The sequence below is a fragment of the Aulonocara sp. 'chitande type north' Nkhata Bay genome, linkage group LG23, assembly GCF_057382095.1.
Source record: "Aulonocara sp. 'chitande type north' Nkhata Bay isolate Kocher_YH1m ecotype deep benthic linkage group LG23, A_spYH_male_GT1.1, whole genome shotgun sequence".
In the NCBI taxonomy this organism is placed as follows: Eukaryota; Metazoa; Chordata; class Actinopteri; order Cichliformes; family Cichlidae; genus Aulonocara; species Aulonocara sp. 'chitande type north' Nkhata Bay.
In genome coordinates this window covers 2,928,487-2,949,490 of record NC_141365.1, presented here as the reverse complement: position 1 = coordinate 2,949,490, position 21,004 = coordinate 2,928,487, and the positions used below count along the sequence as shown (strand labels likewise).

Here is a 21,004-nt window from a genome sequence, read left to right as displayed (position 1 = left end):
GACGCCCTTTTGGAGCCAGCCTCGAGTGGCTCCTAGTGGTTCTGCAGTTTTACCTTCACTGCCGAGCTCCCGAGGGCGCCGCTTAATTGACAGTCTGCAAACCTTGTTGTGAGACATTTATGTAGGAACTACTGTGTTTCCACTCAACTCCATCCATCAAGCACAGAAAGCACTCAGCTGACCGATATTACAGCTCAGCTGATGGGTGAATCATCAGTGTTTACATCCTGTCAATCCCAAGGCTCTCCATCTCAAGCTGTCTGCACAGCGATACGGTTGGCGGGTGTATCCGAGTGGAAACTGTTTCTACAATAAACTGCTCATATGATGGTTTGTTTTGTGTTTTTTTGAGTCATCAGCCATGATTTCTGGAGCGACACTGCTGCTACATTTTTCAGATGCATTTCTGGCACTCTGAGCACCGCAAGGCGAGTTCCATCGAGATTCATTATGTTCAAGAGAGGCAGGCATCTCCAGAACCGGGCGACTCGCACCAAAACAATGTGCATGGGTAAACAGCACTAGAGGCTGGGAGCAAAATATGTAAATAGGGTTTTACTGAGAACTGTCCCTTTAACTTTAAAGATGTTTTTGTTTACTCCATATCAAAGTTACGGCTTTTAGGAACGGGAAGGAAAATAAGACGTGACTGAGTTGGTCACACATCTTTTTAGTCACATCGTAGAGCTTTGAACTCGAGGGTGAATCCACACACACACACACACGTTTAGATAATGACCGTATTAGAGGATAAATGGGCACTTGGTACTGCAGTAGCCTTTCAAGTGTGCTACAGGGAGGATCAGCAGACGTGCTACTGGCCAAATTATCATTCCAAAGTCTGAGAAGTAGCAAAGTCAATGACAGATTAAACTCAAACTGAGTCCACAGAGTGCTGCTTGTTGTACACTTGAAATTAAGCAGCAGCTGAGTCGAATGTTTAAACTTCCAAAAACAGAAGCACAAAGTCCTCTGGCTTACTCATTTCCTGTTCTACCTTTGACTGTGGCGTGGCCTTATAGGAAGTGGAAAGAAATGACCCCAAGTTGAATTGTTTGTCAGTCAGATGGGTTTGTTTTCATAGTTTCCTAACAATGCTGGGAGCTGGGGCGTGTGTGTGTGTGTGTGTGTGTGGACTAAATCCAGGTCAGCTGCAGTCAGATGACCCTCCTGATCGGGTCAGAAACATCCACCATCCAGATAAGGAGATGGGTGATTAGGACAAAAATAAAAAGACAGGAAATGTATCAGTTTTTAAAAAAAAAAGGATTTTGTATTAAATTTGTTGTGTCTGGATACAGAGAACGCACAAACACAATCCTATGTACACGAGTGAAAATAAAAACACTCACCACAGTCACAAGAGTGAAAATGCAACAAGAAAAGCACGTTTGAGTAAAATAAGTGCGACTGTTTCGAGGGCTCGTGCTGCTTTTTGGTGGATTTCAGAAGGAGTGAGATTGAAACTCGCCCTGAGATGAGGAGGATTTGGAGAAAATTGCATTTAAAGACAATTAAAGGATTTACTTCAAAGCCTTCCCAAAATGATGAGGCTGGTCTTAAATGAATCTAACAAATGAGAAGTCATCTCACAATTAAACCGGCGCAGGACTAAAATGACAACAGCCACCACCTCGGTCTTCATTTTCACCATTAAGGGGTTAGAACGATCACGTTCACACCATTTTCTGAAGTGTTGTCCTGGGGGAAAAAAAAAAAAAAAAAAAAAGAGTGCTTTTTAAGTAACAGCAGTCCCTTCTCTCCTCTCTCTTTGGCAGAGCTGCTGCAGAAGTTAAAGTTTCAGCAATCCTATCTGGGAATGCACAGCGCTTATTACACGGCTCAATTTCCAATTCTCTCACAGGTACACACACACACACACACACACACACACACACACACACACACACACAGAATACAAAATGAGGCCGCGGCACAAAACAATCTCCCAGACAGGCTCAGTGATACAAAAACACAGACAAAAAAAAGGAAAGATGCCCATTATGCAAGGTTGGAGAGGGCTGTAGTAACTACTCATATACTCCTTTGTAAGGGAGAAACACAACATCATCTTTCACTCCATTAGAAGGACTGGCATCGCGCAAACAGAGACGTTATCCCCATCTCATCACACGAGGCTGCCGTGCGGTGAAATGGAGTGGCTGCTCGACGGAGGCCGGCTCCCAGCCATTACGCCACCCTGGAGCGGGGAGCGATAATTGCAGTGGGAGAGCACAATTAGGTGCTGTGTTTGTCTCTGCTCTAATCTCCGTGCTCTGCCCGGCGCTCTTCACAGACACGGTGCTGCAGTCTTTCATCTGCCTGCTCACTTTTTAGTTGGGATCAGTCAGAATTTGAGCTGGAGTTTTAGTGCTTTTAAGGATAAACGTGAGGCTCCCCAACCTGAAACACAGCTGACCCCGGACTAACGGCATCCGTTACGGCGAGCGGTTCGACCGAGTTGGCGCTTAATTCCCTTCTGACAAAATGCCAGAGCAATCTTTGCACCTGGTGCCACATTGTGCACCGCCCTCGCCGCCCGGCCGTGATTTTTCAGGCTAGATGAGCGTCCAGGCGGCGAGACATTCGAGTTGGCGCAGAGACGATCAACAACACGCAGCACGCTCAAATTCCTTCGAGTTTACATTCCCCCCATGACCCAAATACTTTGCCTTTGTTGTGGTGGCTATAAACCAGGCTATTGGAAGCAAATGTGGGTTTATAAGTGGCTCCGAAACAAAAAGCCAGAGTTCAGTGCATGATGGCGAGAGCCGCAAAATGCTGGCTGAGCAGGATTACTGCCGTCGTTCACATGGTTTCACTACAGTACAGCGCTTGTTTGGGATCGAGTGCAACACTGCTTTCAGGAAAAGCAAACAGACAGTAAAACTTCTTTTTGTCCTTGGAAATTCGCTCTCTTCTCCTCGTTTTGCTCCCAGACCCACTTTTGTCCATTTAACAGATACAGCTGGAGGCCTGTGCCTGGTTTCTTGCCTTTTTGAAGTGACAGAGAGAAAGCGAGCTCTTGGAACAAAGATAAAATATGCTATTTAAGGCACAGTTGTCAAGGCTATGGAGATAAGAGCATGAAGTTTTACATTCATTAAAAAGAAGGCTGGAAAAAGAAATATACTTTGGACAAAGTTGCCAAGCGAATTTCGATGTTACAGTAAACGCAAACACAAACAAAGGAAAAAGAAAAATGTTCACGATCGTTGTCTCAAAAAAAGGAGAAATGCTTCGTGATGATTCGAGGTAAACGAGCCTAACGCCGAGGCAGAGGTCAGAGGTTGCCTTCGTCGAGCATCTTATTGATCCCGTTACAGATCCTCTGCAGGTGGCCGCGATAAACCTCCGAGGGCCCGTACAGAGTCGCCAGGAAGTCACAGTCGGCAAAGTGATTGAAGACGTGGTTGACTCGCGAGTGGCTCTTGGCTGTCAGGTGGCGCTTGATGGCCTGGTGCAGCAGGTCGCGGCAATCATTCAAGATGGCGCTCATGACGCGCCGGTCAAAGGTGAACTCGATCTGGTGGAAACTGACCGCCGTCATGGCCAGAGTGTGGACCTTCTTCCTGCGAGGAGACAAGAGAGAGGAGACGCTGTCACTTTCTAATTCTGACCAGAGCAGCAGAAGTAAAAATAGAAAGTGCTGCCGCAGGAATTTCTCCAGAAAACTTTCACAACCCCCATATATTAGTTATAGTATTGTCCTGTGCAAAGCTCACATCTCCATGCTAATATAATAACCCGTCTCTGCACTGAGCGCTTGTGTCAGCTTTGCGTCCCTCCGAGCTCGGTTTTACTGGAAACACATAAACTGATGGAAATGTCCATTCCCTTAATTTGCTTCCATCAGCACACAGAAACATCCTTTAACTGCACTTCTCCCCAGAATCACATCTTCAATGTTTCACAAGGCTTCCAGCCTCCTGACCAACAATATAACACGACTTGTACTTCGCTCAGACACAGTCGAGTAACCGATCGTTTATTGCAGCGATGAGGACTCTGCTGTAAGAGCCGCATCGCTTCATAAGAAAGAAAAAGAAATCAAAGGTAAAATGTAGCATCGCTGTTAAAGAACCAGCAGGTTGATAAACTTCTGATTTTGTACAGATATTATTCCAGCAGGTTCGTCTCTGACAAAACATAAAATGACCTTCACATACTGTCTGTGTCCAGAACAGAGGACGATCCCCATTCATGTCCTTTAAAGAAATGCAACTGGTGCTCATCTGTAGCATACGTAGGTGGTGCATCAACAGATGATGATCCCTAACATGCTTACATACATACATACGTATTTTCCGCATTATAAGTGCACTTAAAATGCTTTAATTTTCTCAAAAATCTACAGTGCGCCTTATGTATGAATTCTGTTGTGCTTACTGACCTCGAACAGATTGTATGTGCTACACGGCGCGCAAACATCTGTCAAAAATGTTTTAGTGTGACTTTGGTAAGCTACGAAGCCGCACCGCTTGATGGTTAGCTCGCTAGCTTCCACCTAAACACGATGTAGCATGTTCTGACTGAGAGATTTTGGAAACTAATTCAAACGTACAGCTCTGCTGTCACTTCCAACATAAATGAAGACAGAAAACTAAACAGCAGTGATGTTTGTAGGGTTACTGAAGTTGGGCTAGCTGGTATATAATGATGTGCTACGTCAGCGGTCCCCAACCTTTTTTGCACCACGGACCGGTTTATGCCCGACAATATTTTCATGGACCGGCCTTTAAGGTGTCGCGGATAAATACAACAAAATAAAACCAGTACCGGTACCGAAAAAAAGAAGATTTATTCATAACACACGTGAAAAGACCCAGTACCAAACGACTCACGGACCGGTACTGGTCCGAGGCCCGGGGGTTGGGGACCGCTGTGCTACATGATCGCTAGCGACACAGCTATGTTAGCATAAACACAGTGAAGCTGGAGGATGAACGCTAACTTTTTCCCCCTCGATAAAAGTTAACATGAGGGTTCCTGATGGTTAGGGACAAATGCAATCGCATGGCAGGATGCTGTAAACGGACCAAACTTCAGTCAGGAGAACAGCTGAGCTAATCCATCCACAATACGAGGTTAGTCATTAATATACTGCAACAACATGGGAATAGAGCCGCTGGAGAGAATTCAACATTAATGAATCAACGGTACAGAAGTGGAGGAAGCGCAGTTTTTGGCTTTCTCCATATTCAAAAACGTGCCTCGTCTCTTTGCACTTACTGTCGCCCGCCATCATTTGCAGGTAAATTCATAGTTTCTACCGTATACTGTTTATACCACCCACCTCTACAACAGAGGATGATCCCCATTCATGTCCTTTAAATAAATATAACTGGTGCTCATCTGTAGCATACGTAGTTGGTACATCAGCCAACATGGACCCTAACATGCTCACATACCAGGAAACTATAACATGGCTTTGAAGGAGAAGCAGCAAAGTTGGGCTTCGGTCTAAACTGCCTCGTGTAGACACGAGAGCGATAAATGACGGTCGTCACCTGAAGTTCTCCACCAGGATCAGCTCCTCACTGTTGAACTGGTTGTTTCTGTAGAGCACTCCCAGCTTCACCACCATCTTGATCAAGTTCTTGATGATCTTCTGGGACTCTTTGCGGTTGCGGGTGTACTCCTTGGTGACGCGGTACAGCTCGTCCAGCACTTCGCTGCTGGTGTCGTCGATGAAGAGGCTGGCCACGCTCTTGGTAGCCATCTTGCTCATCAGCTTCTTCTGCGCCTGCAGGGCCAGGCTCTTGGTGCTGAAGGAGTCCATGGTCAAGTCTGGGTCGAGAAGAGACAGAGAGAACATGCTATCAAGCCACAGTCTTATCGATAAACCCCATCAACGTGAAAACATCTTGAAAGTTTTCTAAAATTGGCACAAATTGAGAAATAAAACAAGAACCGTTTCTTAGATGTCCTCTTTGACCTTCTCATATCAAAAGCAAAATGAGCCAAGAATACCACACTACCAACACACAATGTGTGAAGATATAGCATCGTCGAATTCTGTTTAAACTGCGGGGCCGAGAACTGTCCGCTTTATCAGATAATGAGCCGTGGCAGCTGTCAAATTAGTCCCAGCAACCCTCTGGCTCGGTGCCTGCAAGGTAGTTAGAGAAGAATGTGTCATTACACGTGTGGGAGTAAAGTCAGTTACATCCCGACCACGCAAAGCAGGCAAAGTAATCCGAACGTCTCATCAGCTGAATGCACTGACGAAACAAGGCGAGCAGGAGGCAGACAGAGCCCACTCTGCACATGTGTGGATTTATTTATGCATGTCGTTTCTGAGTGTGTGTTTGTGTGGCAAGTGGGGTGACTCAGTGAAAGGCTGCGCCCGTGATAGAGGCTCAGAAGGAGGGGGGGGGGGTCATCGGGTCTGCCGGCTTTCAGAGCCTCGCTGAGGGGAGCGAGCGAGAGCGCAGCACGCCGTATCGTTTCAGCAGCCTTCTGCAGGTCACTTCTTTAGGCTTGAACAGTCTCCTTTTAAAGCAATAAAGCAACAAAAATCTATTTTCCTGAGCACTCCCTCTCTAACTTTCGCAGATCTCCAAGGATAACCTCAGAGCGCACGAGTGTAAACAGGCACCGCAGTCATTTTCCACGCCTGCCTTATAATGCAGGGGGAAGAATGAGGGTGAAGGAAGGGGCATCTGTGTTACGAGTTTCATTTTGTTCGGACATGTTCAACATTTTTAGAGGTTCGCACTCTCAGAAATATATAGAAAGGAACTCTAAATGAAACTGAATACGGTGTTTGGCTTTACTAAAACAGTAAACAGACGTAATCGTTGCAATCTGAGCTTCTCCTCTCTCTACTTTAGGTCTCATCATGCCTGCATGCTGAGTGCGTTTGAGCCTCTCTTTGAAACCGTTGGCCCTCATTGTGTTTATAAAGTGAGTATAAGTGATGGTGAGATGTACGAGCGCAGTGCAGAGTGTCCACTCAGTGCCTCAAAAACCCAAAGAAGCGTTTTATTCAAGTTACTGACCTATTTTATGGACACTAATTTAATTTCAGCAGTGTGAGAGTCTGCTGCAGTTTCTCTCCTCTGCTCGCCGTTTCACTGGGACTCGTGATGGAGGGGTTGGGCGGACGCCGCATCATGTCACATATTAACGAATCCACAAGGAAGAAGTGGGACAATGGCAGGAATTTATTTCTAAGTCTAAACCTTCATATAATAAAGATCCAGATCAGGGTTTGATTTTTTTTAGCCACTCGAGACAATAACATTACTCAGTTGCTTTTGGTGTTTAGATACCAGACATGACACGTGCTGGGCTCAGCGCTGGCTTCACTGCATCATGTCAGTGGTCTCTGCAGTTTAATAGATCGTTAGGGCTACTGGGAAGAAACCACAGCAAATCTAAGCTGTATTTACAAACAGAGAGCTACAGACTGTTAAACTGCACACCTGACGTGAATCTGAAGGGAAACCTGCCAAGAAAGAGTTTCCTCCTGTGGACTTGATCCAAACTCCAGTGTACAGTATGCTGTGTAGCAGAGATGCACGTGTCATCGTTTCCTCCGCCTGTTGGCTGGGCAGGAAGTGGTCACAGCGTGCAGTTAAAACGTGTCAATCTTTGCACGCTCGGATTAGGAGCTCTTGCAGGCGCTGTGGTCACAGTGGCGTCGTAATGTGTTGGACTGAAATCTCTCACATACCGTTTGATGGATTTCTATGAAATTTGAACTAAATGCTCAAAATTCCTGGAGGTTCTTTAAAAATGTGTCTTTTTGGGAATATTCATGAAAATATGGTACAAATATTGCTGGTCCCTAAAAGATGAGTGCACAGCATTTCACAATCTAATACAGCACCGCCATCTGTACTCATTAGCAGACGTCACGTTTCCTACATCATTATGAACATATAGGCAAACTATTAGTCTTCAGATTTTCTGCCTCATAAATGTTTAATATTACTTAAATCTAAAGTCACCGATTTATTTTCAGTGTTTACTGCCGAGTATGTGCTGTGAAAACATGCAAAGAGTCTCCTTTGCTGCAATTTATTTCCTAATAATTATGTAAAATTATTCTGCCGTAAACAGAGCTCTGTAAACAAACACACAGGCCTCGGTTTTACATAAATAAATATTCTGATATACAGACAGGTGACAAACTAAACCAATAATGTGAAGCGTCACCTACGCGGGGACTGAAAACAGATATGAAATTGTTCTGAGCGATCACCTTCATCCTGATGAGTCACGGTACAGCACGAGGGGAGTCGGTGAACAGCTTGATGAGTATGAAGACGATGTTGGTCATATGCTTGGCCTTTGCAGTCGCTAGATGTCAACAAATTGAACATGTCTGGAAGATTTTGGCCCGACGTGTTAGACGGCGGTTCTGCGACCCCGTCGTCAAAACACCAAATGACAGAATATGTTTCAGAAAAGAGCCGAGGCTTTGAGAGCCGAGCTGTAGATGAAGCTGCAGCGGTGTCCTGACACGTTAATGACACACTTTCAATTTAACGTAAATCACCCAACAAAGATTTCTCCTGTACCGTCATCTAAGCTGTAGATATGCCAAAACCCAACCACAAACCCTCACATAACTACACCCGAGCGACTGACTGGGTTTCTCCTGCAGACGTTTTTTTGAATGGTCAGGAGAGGATGGAGCGACTCAAAGGCGGAAATCCCACCTTCACGCACGAGAGTAACGGTGCCAACAGCGTTTGCCACTGACGTAGGATCAGCCTGAGGCAACGTTTCAGTGCAGATGTACGAATCAAGCTGAGCTTGTAGGGTCGAGACTGAAACCTCAGCACATTCTGCTACTGAAAAGTGTCCAAAACAAAAAGCACCAAACGTTGGCACTCCACTTTTGGCTCCTTTTTACTTTTAGTTTAAACTTTAATACTTTAAATCTAAAATAAGAAAAATCATTTTGTCTCAAGAAAAACTGAAGCTAAAATCTTTTTGGAATATAATAATATCTTGGATTGTGAAGACTGCTATAGTCTGATGAAGACAAAGGTCAAGTGTCAAACTTTGACTTTTCTGGGACTAAAACAAAAACAGCTAAATTTAGTTCCCATCAAACCACCTGAGAAACAGCTGATTAAAAATGCATCATAACCTTTGACCCCTGTGCTTGTAAAGCGTGAAGGTAAAAATTCTGCATGGCTTCATTAAATATACTGAAAGCGAGCTGATTCTGAAAGACTGGTGCAGGAGGCAGCGACTGGTTTGTGTCCAGCTAAAACAAATCCAGGTCGTTTTTGTCGGCTGACTAATCGGCTAATAAACTTATTTTCGTCCGATTGTGTAAACTGATCGCACAGCAAAAAAAAAAAAAAATGACAATGACTCAGCCAAATGCGAGGATTAGTGGAAAACAATGCGCATAGAAATGAGGCAAACAGTCACACCCTGTATAAATCCTCTGACGAGCCGCACGTCGCCGAACGCGTGGCTGCTGCACTGAAACAAATGTCCTGTTCGCATCATAAGTGATTACTCTTCACGCCATACGTCTCCACGTTAAAGAGGATTAACTGTAAACAAATACATGAATGGCAAATTGCCTCTCCGTAATAATCCGGATAACGTGCACACAAAGCGTGAGAGGTGCAATTAGTGCAGCCGACGCAGAGCGCTGACACATCCCTGCTGGGTGACTTGTGACGTTTGCCGTCGTTGGTACTGGAAGGTAGCGCATCTGCTGCCTGCTACAGTGTGTGACTTTCATTCCTCCCTTGCTCTCTCTCTGCAATGCCTCTCGAAGAATATCAATAAGACTCCTCGGAGAGAGTGTCAGCAGGATGCTTCCCAGAGAGGAGCGAGGAGAGGCAGAGCCGGGGTGGAGGTTTGTTGTACATCAACCCTGAAACATGCAGGAAATAACTGTGGGCGTTAGCACGAGGGGTCATTTATATACCGTCTCACGCCAAATCTAGTTTTCGCAGCGTCTTGTTGCAGGTGCTGGACATTTAATCGGGCCTCTCGCCGCGCTGATCAAGGATCACTGGCAGATCCCTATCGACCGCTTCGTAACTCTAAACTTGCCGTGCTACGCTTGTTACAGAAAATCCTGCTCTGATGCAACGCGTGTGAAACGGATAAGATGAGAAAGACACTAATGATCAGAGTGAGAGAAAAACCCAAACAAACAAAACCTGAACTTGGAATCTTTATTTCTATGCGAGTGACAACTGGAAGAAAAGAAACGTCACTTTGTCCTGTTGACACGAGTTAATCACAGAGGACGGCCTCCACAGGAGATGCACTTATCAGAACACGCGTCTGCATCAGCCTCCATCCTCTCGCTGCCTCCGCTGATGGATGTACGAGAGTTTCGAAAAGTGCAAATGGATAATGGGCAGACGCCATTTACAGGCTCAAGGGTGATTTCATGGCGCTCATTAAATTATACTTTTGCTGCAGATCTGAGGCGTCGTAGCTGTCGACTCTCCGAGGCCCGCCAACGAGCTGGAAGAGGAGGAAGGCAAGAAGTGGGGAAGGGTGGAGGGTTCGCCTGTCGTACAATTCAAATGTCTGGCTCTCAGCATTGTCTGCCTCTGGCTTCACTCGAGGCTTAAGAGTGACAAACAGACTCCTGACACTTATCTCGAGGACGGAAGGATATCCTCACTCCGGCTCTTAGTCCCCGCCCAAAACTAAAGGTTTCGCGAAAACATGCTCTCAAGGGACAAGCGATGAAAAGGTTTTCGATTCAAATCCTATTTTTCTTCTGTGACTCTGCTGCACCAAAGCGCTTAGTGCCAAATCTAAATGGCCTGTGAAGCGCGGCGGCGTCCAGGGACAGCACGCCAACCCCAACACGGCGTCTCCGTAGTATTTAGAGGCAACATTTTAACGGATTTAAGGCAAAACAAGACATGACAACGGCAAATCCTGCTGAGTATTGTGGCAAAGTGTACGAGCCACAGTCATCAGTGCACGCAGACATCAGAGGAACAAACATCTGTTGGCTCACACACGTTACTGATAGGCCGACTTACTGAGCAGCTGAACATGAAACAAAGACAGATTGCAGCAGCCGAGAGCTCAGCACTTATAATTGCAGCAGTGAGACAAGTCACAAACTCATATACTCACTCAAAATGAGCTGCACTCGCTCATATAGACACTGAGCAAAAATCTCAAAGCAAAGATGACTCATGGGAAATGAAACCAGACCCCACAGAGTGTCGGATTGATGTCTCAAGACAATAAGGGAGCCTGGGTAATGAACCCAGGGACGCTCCCGCCTGCAGGTGCAGACAGGCCTGTCAAGCCTGCGTGGCAGCCTGGCTGAAGGATCGCGGTGACGAGAAGCTGTGATGACTTTTATAAAAATAAAAAAATAAAATAAAATGACCTTCCCGTCCCCCCCCCCCCCACTCCTCAGAGGACTATTTAAGCCGGATAGCCAGGGCAGGTGACAGCGCGGTCTGCGGTGGAGACGTGGCAGCTAAAAGCTTCTCCAGGTCATATGGGAAAAGAGGAATAAGTGGGATGACAACTCCTACTGGCTGTCACTTTCAGTTAGTGTTTCTGTAATGTGGCCACTGTGACCTTTTACACTGATACAGAGAAGACGAGCTGTAAAGACAGCAACAAGATCTTGATGTAGTGGCTACAGCCTCGACGCTCCCAGTTACCAAACAAATGCCACAATTTAAAATACTTTTTTGTCACTATAGTTGGATTTCATTGTATGATGACAGAAATAATAACTCATCGAGCCGAATGAATGTGTCATCACTAAAGCTCCCTTTTTTTTTCCCCCTTAAAGGAGGCCAAAGGTCACAAGGACTAACCCCCAAAAACATATGTAAGATGTTAGTAATCATATTAGCATCAGCTCATATCAGAGCCAATGCAAACATCTTACACGCGCTGTGTCATCGTCGGCATGCCGTCGCCCATTTTTGGGGTTGCCATTGCTAGTTTTGCATTTTGAAACCAGATGTGCCGACTGAGAGATGGGTCAGACTCGCGGCACAAATTTGGCTTCCGGAAGCAAAGGACTATGGGGATGCAACCGAAGAAGGCGCGCTTGTGTGCAGCACACCAAACAAAAAGAAAACCCAAGATAACAAAACACAAGCATGCGTTGCATAGGCCGAATGCTAACAGGCTGGAAAAACAGCATTATAACAATATTGGTATAACTGCCTGAAGAAGAGGAAAAACTAAAGTACGTTTGTTTGTGATGCTGCCCCCTGGTGGCAGTAAACAGTTGTAACAATGCTGGACTGAAGCATAACCACGTCACTCCTTGACCGTGAAACCGCTCATTAGCATTTGTGAGCTGTCAAAGACAAGTCGTTTACCGAGGTCGTGTAGTTGTTGGTTTTTCGCAAACACGGATATTGCCCCCTGGTGGCCATCAAAATGTACTAATTAATTTAAACTTAATTGTTGCCTTCACTTTTCAGGCCTGGAATCTGTGTCTATTTTATACCATCTATGGTTTCAGTGGCATTTTTAAAAAGAAGATCCTGAACCTTATCAGAAATCGATACTTGTAGCTGAAAAATAATGTAAAAATAATTTGTCCCAAAAATCTAATATCTGTCAGGCTCTGATTCAATGAGCCCAACGAAAAAACAACAACAACAAACAGTTTAAGTGTAGAATTTCAAAATATGCAACTTCCAAATTTATAAAACAAAGAAAATTTACAAAATCCTCACAGTGGAAACAATCAGTGTTTAACTTAACCTGAGGTCTGATGCATTAGTGATGGCACCCCAACCCTAAAACTATCACAAACAAGTTCTAAAGAAATTTCCATAAAGGCCCAAAAACTGGAAATCTAACCAAAACTATTTACATTTCCCCAACAAAGGGGATAGTTATTGACATTATTTCAGCATTATTTGATTTGCACGTGTTGTTTTATGGTCCACACGTGCTACTTGACACAAACATGTTTTTGGCTTCTGGCTGCTCACATGTAGGATGAAACCAACATGATACGAGCGCAGCATTGCTTTTCCAAAGGGGAGCGTTGTTCAGGATCCAGGCTGCAGCCTCAGCATCTGCTATACTCACCTGTCAATCAAACTAAAGCTGAGGTGTGACAGGTGAAAAAGAGGTGGAAATTGGATACACCTGTAGCTACCGCCCACTCTAAACCGTGGCGTTGTGCCTCACGAGGAAGAGGAGGTCACAGCTACCAAAATACCACCACTTTAATACCTGCTGCCAATCTAGACAGCTTGTTGGATGCTGATAAGAGCCAGCATAAAGAGAAAAACCAGTGAAAGATGTGTTTCTACACTGCCTGGCCACCAAAAGTTGCTAAAAAAGCTTTGGCAGAGTCTGTAGAACTTTCCATGACACTTCATCCTCTAAGTGATTGGTTGATGGCAGCAGAAAATGTCACGACTTTCATGCTCTTCAGGGATCGCTAGTCACATGGATTGGGGCACTGTGACCCTGAAAAAGACAACTCCATCAGCAGAGAAAAATCTTCACCGCTTCAGGATGGAGGCGATTACTGAAGAGACATAAATCATACTGAATTGTGCACTGCACAACAACAAAAAACAGCCCCATTATCTGCTCTCCACTGCATCACGTGTCGATAATTACCTCTGGCATTTCTCACTAACTATTTTTATCTGCTGCGAACACAAAATAATGCGTCCAGGTGTATTAAACACAGGAAGACTCTTTCCCGGTTTTAAGTCTCACCTTTCCAAAAGCATAAACCTCGGCGAGCATGCAAGTGACCTTTACCACATCCTCTACCACTCCAGATCGCTCCTCTCCTGTCATTTCCTGCTGTAGTCGTCCAAGTAAAATAACAGATACCACAAAAAGACAAAAGGTGCTGCAAACAGGATCGATATTTTTATCGGTTTTTTTATGAATAGCAATTTATTCTTAAGAGTTTTTAGTCTTATTTGCTTTTTTGGAAAAATATTTTGTTGCTCTCCCACTGGTTAAATAGTTCATCCATTCAGATTCAAACCAGCAATCAAAAAGCACTTGATTGCACAACTGACGGCATTCAGTTTTTAATTCAGGATTACTTACTGGTTATTTCCAGTAATCAGCAGTTAATTGCAATATTAGAGCAGCAGTGCAAGGTTAATGGCTGCCCTGCATTTTGCATTACAGTCGAGCATCAACAAAAGGAGCAGAGTCGAGACTTCTTCGACACAACAAAAAATCTGCATGATAAGCATCACAAAGCATTTATTGCACGGCTGCCGGACTGGACTGGACGACGCCCTGCTGTGTACACACTGGTGTGTTGTATTTGCTTTCTTGCTTCTGGTTAAACTTCCACAAGTTATTAAAAAAGATGCATCCAGTGTACCAGCGTTTCCATTTAAAAGCCTCGTAAAACTGCAGAGCTGTAAGAAAAACAAAGTGTCAGGTTTGGGGGGGAAAATCCCCAAAACATTAACGATGTCATTAAATTGATTTTTGTGTGGCAAACCTTGAATGAAAGGGAAAAAAAAAAACAGACTTCTCTACACATTCTCCCCAGCTGTATGATATAATCTGTCTCCACTCTGAGATACAATAGACAATCCAGGTTGTTATATAAGGTACATCCGTGCTTTGTGTTATGAGAGTAACCACTCAAATGAGCTCCAATGGAGCCACTCAACTGTTGGGGGAATCAACAGCAGGATTTCAGGACAAGTGAACGCTGCAATTTCATCTTTCATCAACTTTTGTAGTGTTTGTCTCGCTCTTCTCTTGAGGTGTTGCATAACAGAGGAGGTGCTGACTGCTAATAGAGCCAGAGCTGGGAGCATTGTACGTGCTAACAGCTGTATGTCTGCGTAATGATGCTCTCTCTGCTCGCACTCATCCAGCTCAGCAGTGCTGACATGAAGAGCCATAATTGCACGCAGAACACGCGGACGGGGGAACATACATGCAACATGCATGCTTTGAATGGCGAGCCCTCTGCTTCCCACACAGTCATCTCTGAAGACTTGTGCAGATTTGCTAAGAAAGGAAGCAATCAATGCCTTTCGCTCAGAAACCGCACTCCAACCCACCCCCCATTTTCTTTTCTTTTTAACACTTTCCTCAGATCTGCCAGAGCCCGCTCAACAATTAATAATTAACGCATTGGCACATAATGGATCGGAAATTAATAATTCAGTCTGCCGATATGGACTAAAATAGACTAAAGGCTAAGAGCAGTCTGCTGTGGAGCAACAGGTTCAGGCAGACACGTGGGATACGGATAAAGGGTGGGCCGTCAGCGCATACAGTAAGAGACAGCAACTGCGAGCTGCTGGCAATAATTTAGGAACATCAGTCAGTGTTACGCATGTGTAATAAGGCTGGGAATACAGTCGCTGCCGCGCTGCCTGGGGGCCAGCGCAGCACTCACTGACAACATTTGTTCTTGCATTAAAATGCATAAGTGGGTAGTTGTTTTAACTTAGAGCCCAGTTAATTTGGACCAACGTGCAAAGAGAAAGACTGGCAACAAATCGAGAGGGATAAACAGCCCGCTTGTTACTTCGCTTTAACTGGCGTGTTTCAGTTTCAATTCTGTATTATTTATCACGTTAACACCGCTGCAAATAATGCAGGACATAGTCAAGCTGCTCGTGCTGTGACTGATGGCCGGGCCTGTGACATTTTAATTAAGGCCACCATAGGAGTACGACACATTATGACTAATTTGCCTTACCTCAGAGCCCAGAGAGCATCATTTGCTAACTTGATGTTTAATAAAAGGAGCGCGCCTGGCTGCAAGAACAGCAGGGCTGAGGATTAGTGAAAACAGAGGGGTCACCGGCACGAGAGGATATGATTGTGACATAACTGATACCGTCCCTCGCTGCCTTTATTTCAGGTAACGTCACGATATTTTCAGGTCATACAGCGCTGGCCTTTCATGCAGAATCACGGGTTTTAGCGGCCACCTGCGTGCTCGGCTGAGCGTCGCAGGCCAGTAAAAGAAAGGTCAAACACCTCTCTTGTCTTGTTAATGAGTAACCATGGCGTCTCCTCAGCAGGACCAACAGTGTCTCTGGGATTACTGCCGCAATTTCATGCACTGCCCTTAATAACACTGCATGGGGAATGTAGAGCAACGTGACTGCTTTGTCCTGCTCGACAAGACACGCAAAGGAGGAGATGCGCACAGATAGAGTTACACGGAAATACAAACAGACGAGGCTTACCAGCGTCTGCTTAATCCTGCTGGGAAAGCTTTATATATTATTGATTGTCTTTCAAAAATCATACAGTATAAAAAACAATGAACACAAAAGCCACGATTAATGAGGAAAACATATTTATAGTTCTTAAAACCTGCCATCAGTTATTCTGCGGCTGTCTGTAGCAATGGAGGCCAATATGATTACTTTACAGCTATAACTTATGATTATTCTCATTATTGATTGTTACACTGATTAACCAATTCATCTTGCATACAGCAAAACCTCAAAAATAATGATCCCACTTCCCAAACACTGGAGGTGGTTTTGCTTTGCATGACCAGTGCACAACCTGCTGCAGGCTTTCATTTAGAAAATGAAGGCAATCGCTTCAGGGATTTGTGGAAAGGTTATGACCTGTTATTGGAAAATAGTCCAGAAAAATGCCCATCGTCATTTCTAAAGAGTAAGAGGAGACAAATATAGCCAATTAAATATGCAGTTTAGGAGGATTTAAAGGCACAGCCTCCACCTTTCCCTTTTCAAAAACAGCAGGTGTTGAAATGAGGTCCTGCAGTTACTCTATTGTTCATTCTTCCTCGGCTCACTTGTTGCAGTTGCCACCAACAACGACGCTACAAAGGAAGGCTTTGCGACTAAAAGACAGCAGGTCGAAAAATGCCAAAGCAGTTTTGCTTGCGCACGGAGAGACGGACCTCCGAGTCCTAATCCAAGGCCATATTTCATTTAACATGCCTTCTGAGGCTGAGCGTGGTAATGTGTGCCACCACTGCACAGTGAAGCTATTCATCCACCCCCGGCCTTGTCATGGAGAAAAGCTTTGCAATGTAAACACAGCAATGTGTTACAAAACGTGCGTGTTAGAGGGTTTTTCCCACAGTTTTGATTTTGATAAGCTGAGGATTAGACTGAGGCTAATACATAACTGTTGCACATCTCTCCTGACCTCCATACGCATCTGTGTCCTTCACTGCATTGATGAAGAACGTTATCACTGCACTTCTTGGAGTTCTTTAAAAATGACCTATTGACAGTCACTCTTCCACTGGGACAATTTCTGATGAGGCTTCAGCAAACAGTAGCTGGATCGATTGAAGGCCCAGATGCAGCTCTCCAGTCCTTTGTCAGGTATTTGCAGCCTCCCCCCTCATTATTTCTTAATACTGTAGGTAGTTTTTATTTTTAAGTCTGCCACTTCTGCTTTTGCCCTCCACGTGCCTCAGACTTTTTAAGGACTCACTGCAGACCATGTGGAGATATGGCAGGTTTTCAGCTAATCGCTCCTGCGGCATCAAAACTACCATTTTGAAACTGTTTAACAAATGATGCGTTTTTGCAACAGGCTGTTGTGCCCAAAGATACCATTTAAAATTGGTTCTCTGCCAAGTTGTCGGTCACGTGTAGACACAATACTGGTTTGTCCCTCGATTTTGGTTCCTTTTTGTGGTTGTATGATTCACAAGTGGTTCAACAAAAAGGTACAAGGACTGGGCTTAAAACGCAGCCAGTATCCAAAGGAGAACTGTGAAAGATTACAAGGCACAGGTCCTTGTAAACAAAATGATCATGGACTTTTGCACAGTCCCACTGTAGTGTGTACAGTATGGTTACTAATAAACGTTAATGTCTTCCTATTAAATCCAGCAAACACGGTGTAAAGCCGCACAAGTCTGAAACATGGGCGGCTGGCAGAGTACACCACCCCCACAGTCAGAGCTTCAGCGGTGCTTTCTCATTACCAATCAATGACTAATAACAGCAGACACATGATCCTAATGATCCTCCGCGTGGAGAAGCACAAACTCGGTTTATCTTTCATTTCTCGCACCGCGTCCACATCTTATTAAACCAACAACCCGAGCGACTCTCCTTCGCTTCGGAAACGGTCCGTTAGCCGCTAAATCTCTTATCAGACGCTAAAGTATCCCAATCACGCACGAACTGATTGGCCGTTACTTCCGCTGAGCTCGAGCCAAACATGGAGGCTGTCAAACACGTAAAGAAACGCAGAAAACAAAAACAGCTCTCATCAAGTCCGTGTTTGTCCGAGGAGAGGAGGGGGAGCTGGCTTAACCACAGGCCGCTGGGAGGTTTCATTAAGAACTGGTCGGCCGTTGAGGTGGGACTCACCTTACTCAGCTTCACGGGGACACGGTCAGCCAGATGACAGCAAGTTAGTACTGTGAGCGAAAAGAGTTCATCCTGGCAGAGCAGATGAATTCACTTCACAGCATATTCAGGTTTTCTTCCACTCGTTCTGCTGCGTGTCGGCCGTGAAACGTCCTCGCTGCTGTTCAATTCAGGTTTTGTTCTGTAACCGTGTCCTCGGCACAGATGTGTAAATTATTGAACGCGTGTTTTCTTCCCTCGGCTGCTGCGATCAGTTACCACAGTTTGCTGTAACTCGATTCCTCCCACTCGTAAAAAAAGTTTCAAACTTGAGGGGCACTTGGAAATCACCAGATTGATGTGGGCTCGGACCAATGGAGGAGCAACGAGGGGGAGTGGTCCAGGCCCAATCAGGCCGAAAGAAAAGGGCCATTTACAGCCAGCGCAGTCCCTGCCCCCGTGCAGGGCTTCCAGTAATTATCCTCGTCCAGCTCCCACTCCCAAGGCTGAAAGTTTCCCAGAGGAAACGGTGTTAGGGGAACAATGAGCAGGAACTGTGGGAGCAACTTTTCTGTCAGGGTCAAAATAATAAATAGCCTATAATGTGTCTTTCTAGCCTGCGTTGGTGCTTCTGGTGACAGTTTTGCAGACAAAATGTGCTAAACGCTGCTGAGAGCAGGCTGTTGGGATAATGAGCCTGATGTGAGAGAGGGGGAAACTATCAGCGGATGTTTTCGGGACAGGGGAAGTGTTTCCCCGTCTGTCTAATGAGGATACAGAAATTCCCAAGGTCATGTCCGTTTTGGATTGTTATGTTAAGACAATAGTTTATTTTATATATATGATGTAGGCCTGATACTCTTGCACTTGCAGTGCTATGTTCAGGTGTGATTATTGAGGCGTTATCTTACTGAGCTACAAGAACATTTTTGTATAATCTCATTTACTGTAAGATTTGTGTTTCTATGGGATGAGTCTGTGACAATGAGGATAACATGGAACAGTTGCAGTGGTGAGATTGATCTGGAGCGCCCCCTTGTGGTACAATGTGAGAAATTACTCTGTAAGCTGAAGACCTTTGCAGAAATGCACACAAAGTAAATCGTGTGCTGTTTTTCTTCCATTAGTACTAAGTGGTGCAGAGAGTGGTCGGGATTATCTGTGATAGAAGGATCCTGGAAAGAGTCCAGGTTGCAGTTCATTCAGCTCTGATGCTGCTAGCAGACAAAGGACACTAAATCTGCATCATTTTGCTGCACACATTGAAGGATCTCAGCTTCCTTAGACGATAGGCCATGCTCATATCTTTCTTGTGTACAGCATCTATGTTGGTCTTCCAGTTCAGCCTATTGCCAGTGTGGATGCGTAGGTGCCTGTACTCCCTGCAACTCATCACCATCCTGTCCCAGGAAAGACACGGGTCATGAAGTCAATCGTCATCTCTCTGGTCTTATTTACTTCCAGAAGCAGGTGATTCCCCCCAGACAATTCAGCAAAATCGTCTACTTGTGTTCAGTTGCTTGCTCATCACTAAAATACAATACATCCAACCACTGCAGAGTCATCAGAGTGTTTCTGTAGGTGGCGTGACCCGGACTTGTACTGACAATCTGAGGTGTGCGAGGTAAACAGGAATGGAGAAAGCACGATCCCCTGTGGAGCCCTGCACATCACCAAACCAGGCAGAGCACTGCCCAATCTCACAGACTGTGTCCTGTCGGGCAGTCTGTCATCCATATAGTTGGGGCTGAGAGTTCTCCATTTTTACACAGCCTTCAGCTTACATGCTGTTTGTTGTACAGCAGGGTTTTAAAACAATACTGATGCCCATTTATAATAAGTAATAATTATAAGCAGAAGAATGAGTATTTGTATAGCACTTTCTAAAACACACATTTACAAAGTGCTTAACAGTTTGGATAAAATCACACAGTGATAAGTGTTCATATTTAAACATGGAAACACACAGTGAGATATGCACATTAGAAGAACAAGGGCTAATCCTAGCCTGTAAAAATGACTCTTCAGCAGTCATTTAAAACAAACCACAGATTCAGCTGACCTGAAGCCAAAGCTTAGGAGTTATGACTTTAAAAGCGTGATTGTCTCTGGATTTAAAATAGGTGCATGAAACAGTTAAAAGACCCTGATCAGAAGACTTGAGAGGCTGACTGCTGTTGTAAGGTCTCATATATAGACACTAGGGGTGCAACAATACACAAAATTCACGGTTCGGTTCGATATTTTTTCGATACAAAAAATGTTCGTGCCTTTTTAATTTGTCATTTATTAAAATTATAAATATATATTTTAACTCAAAAGTACAGTTTTTAAATTTAATGTTGCTGAAACAACAAAGTAATAAAAAATAAATCTGATGGAGGAATCACTCATCTTTGGAAAAGAGAGTTTATTACAGAGAAATGGCTCTTTCAAAATAAAAGCTCTACTATCCGCTTCTTCTGGGCTATATTCTCAGCAGCATATTAAACATATCAGGTCCCCATAAGGAGAATCCTGTGCTAACGGCTGTCTAAATGACTCAGGTAAAGTTTGTAGCATGCTGCTTGTTGTTTTTGTCTGCTTCCACTTGTCTTTGCACTAGGATGCTGTCGGAGTAAATGTGCAGTCATATTCGTTGTGTTCCCACTAGTGCTGTCAGCGTTAATCTGAAATGACGTTAACGCCACAACACGGCAAATCTCCGTTAAAGAGCTACCGCGGATCGCCCCGTGCATGGGGCTGGA

General features: G+C 44.7%; 1 protein-coding gene across 1 annotated transcript; it reads right to left on the bottom strand.

The window, feature by feature from the left end:
* Positions 1-1,247: 1,247 nt before the first annotated feature.
* Positions 1,248-18,607, bottom strand: tnfaip8l1 (tumor necrosis factor, alpha-induced protein 8-like 1). Its single transcript, XM_086282345.1, has 3 exons — positions 18,279-18,607; positions 5,511-5,790; positions 1,248-3,572 (listed from the first exon to the last, which is right to left on the bottom strand). Exons 2-3 carry the CDS (start codon positions 5,780-5,782, stop codon positions 3,284-3,286), a joined length of 561 nt encoding a protein of 186 aa, XP_086138471.1. The 5' UTR covers positions 5,783-5,790; positions 18,279-18,607; the 3' UTR covers positions 1,248-3,283.
* Positions 18,608-21,004: the final 2,397 nt, after the last annotated feature.

Coding starts and splice junctions, on each gene's coding strand:
- tnfaip8l1 (XM_086282345.1), bottom strand. CDS start 5,782: ATGGACTCCTTCAGCACCAAGAGCCTGGCCCTGCAGGCGCAGAAGAAG. Junction 3,573..5,510: donor ATCCTGGTGGAGAACTTCAG/GTGACGACCGTC, acceptor GTCTCCTCGCAG/GAAGAAGGTCCACACTCTGG.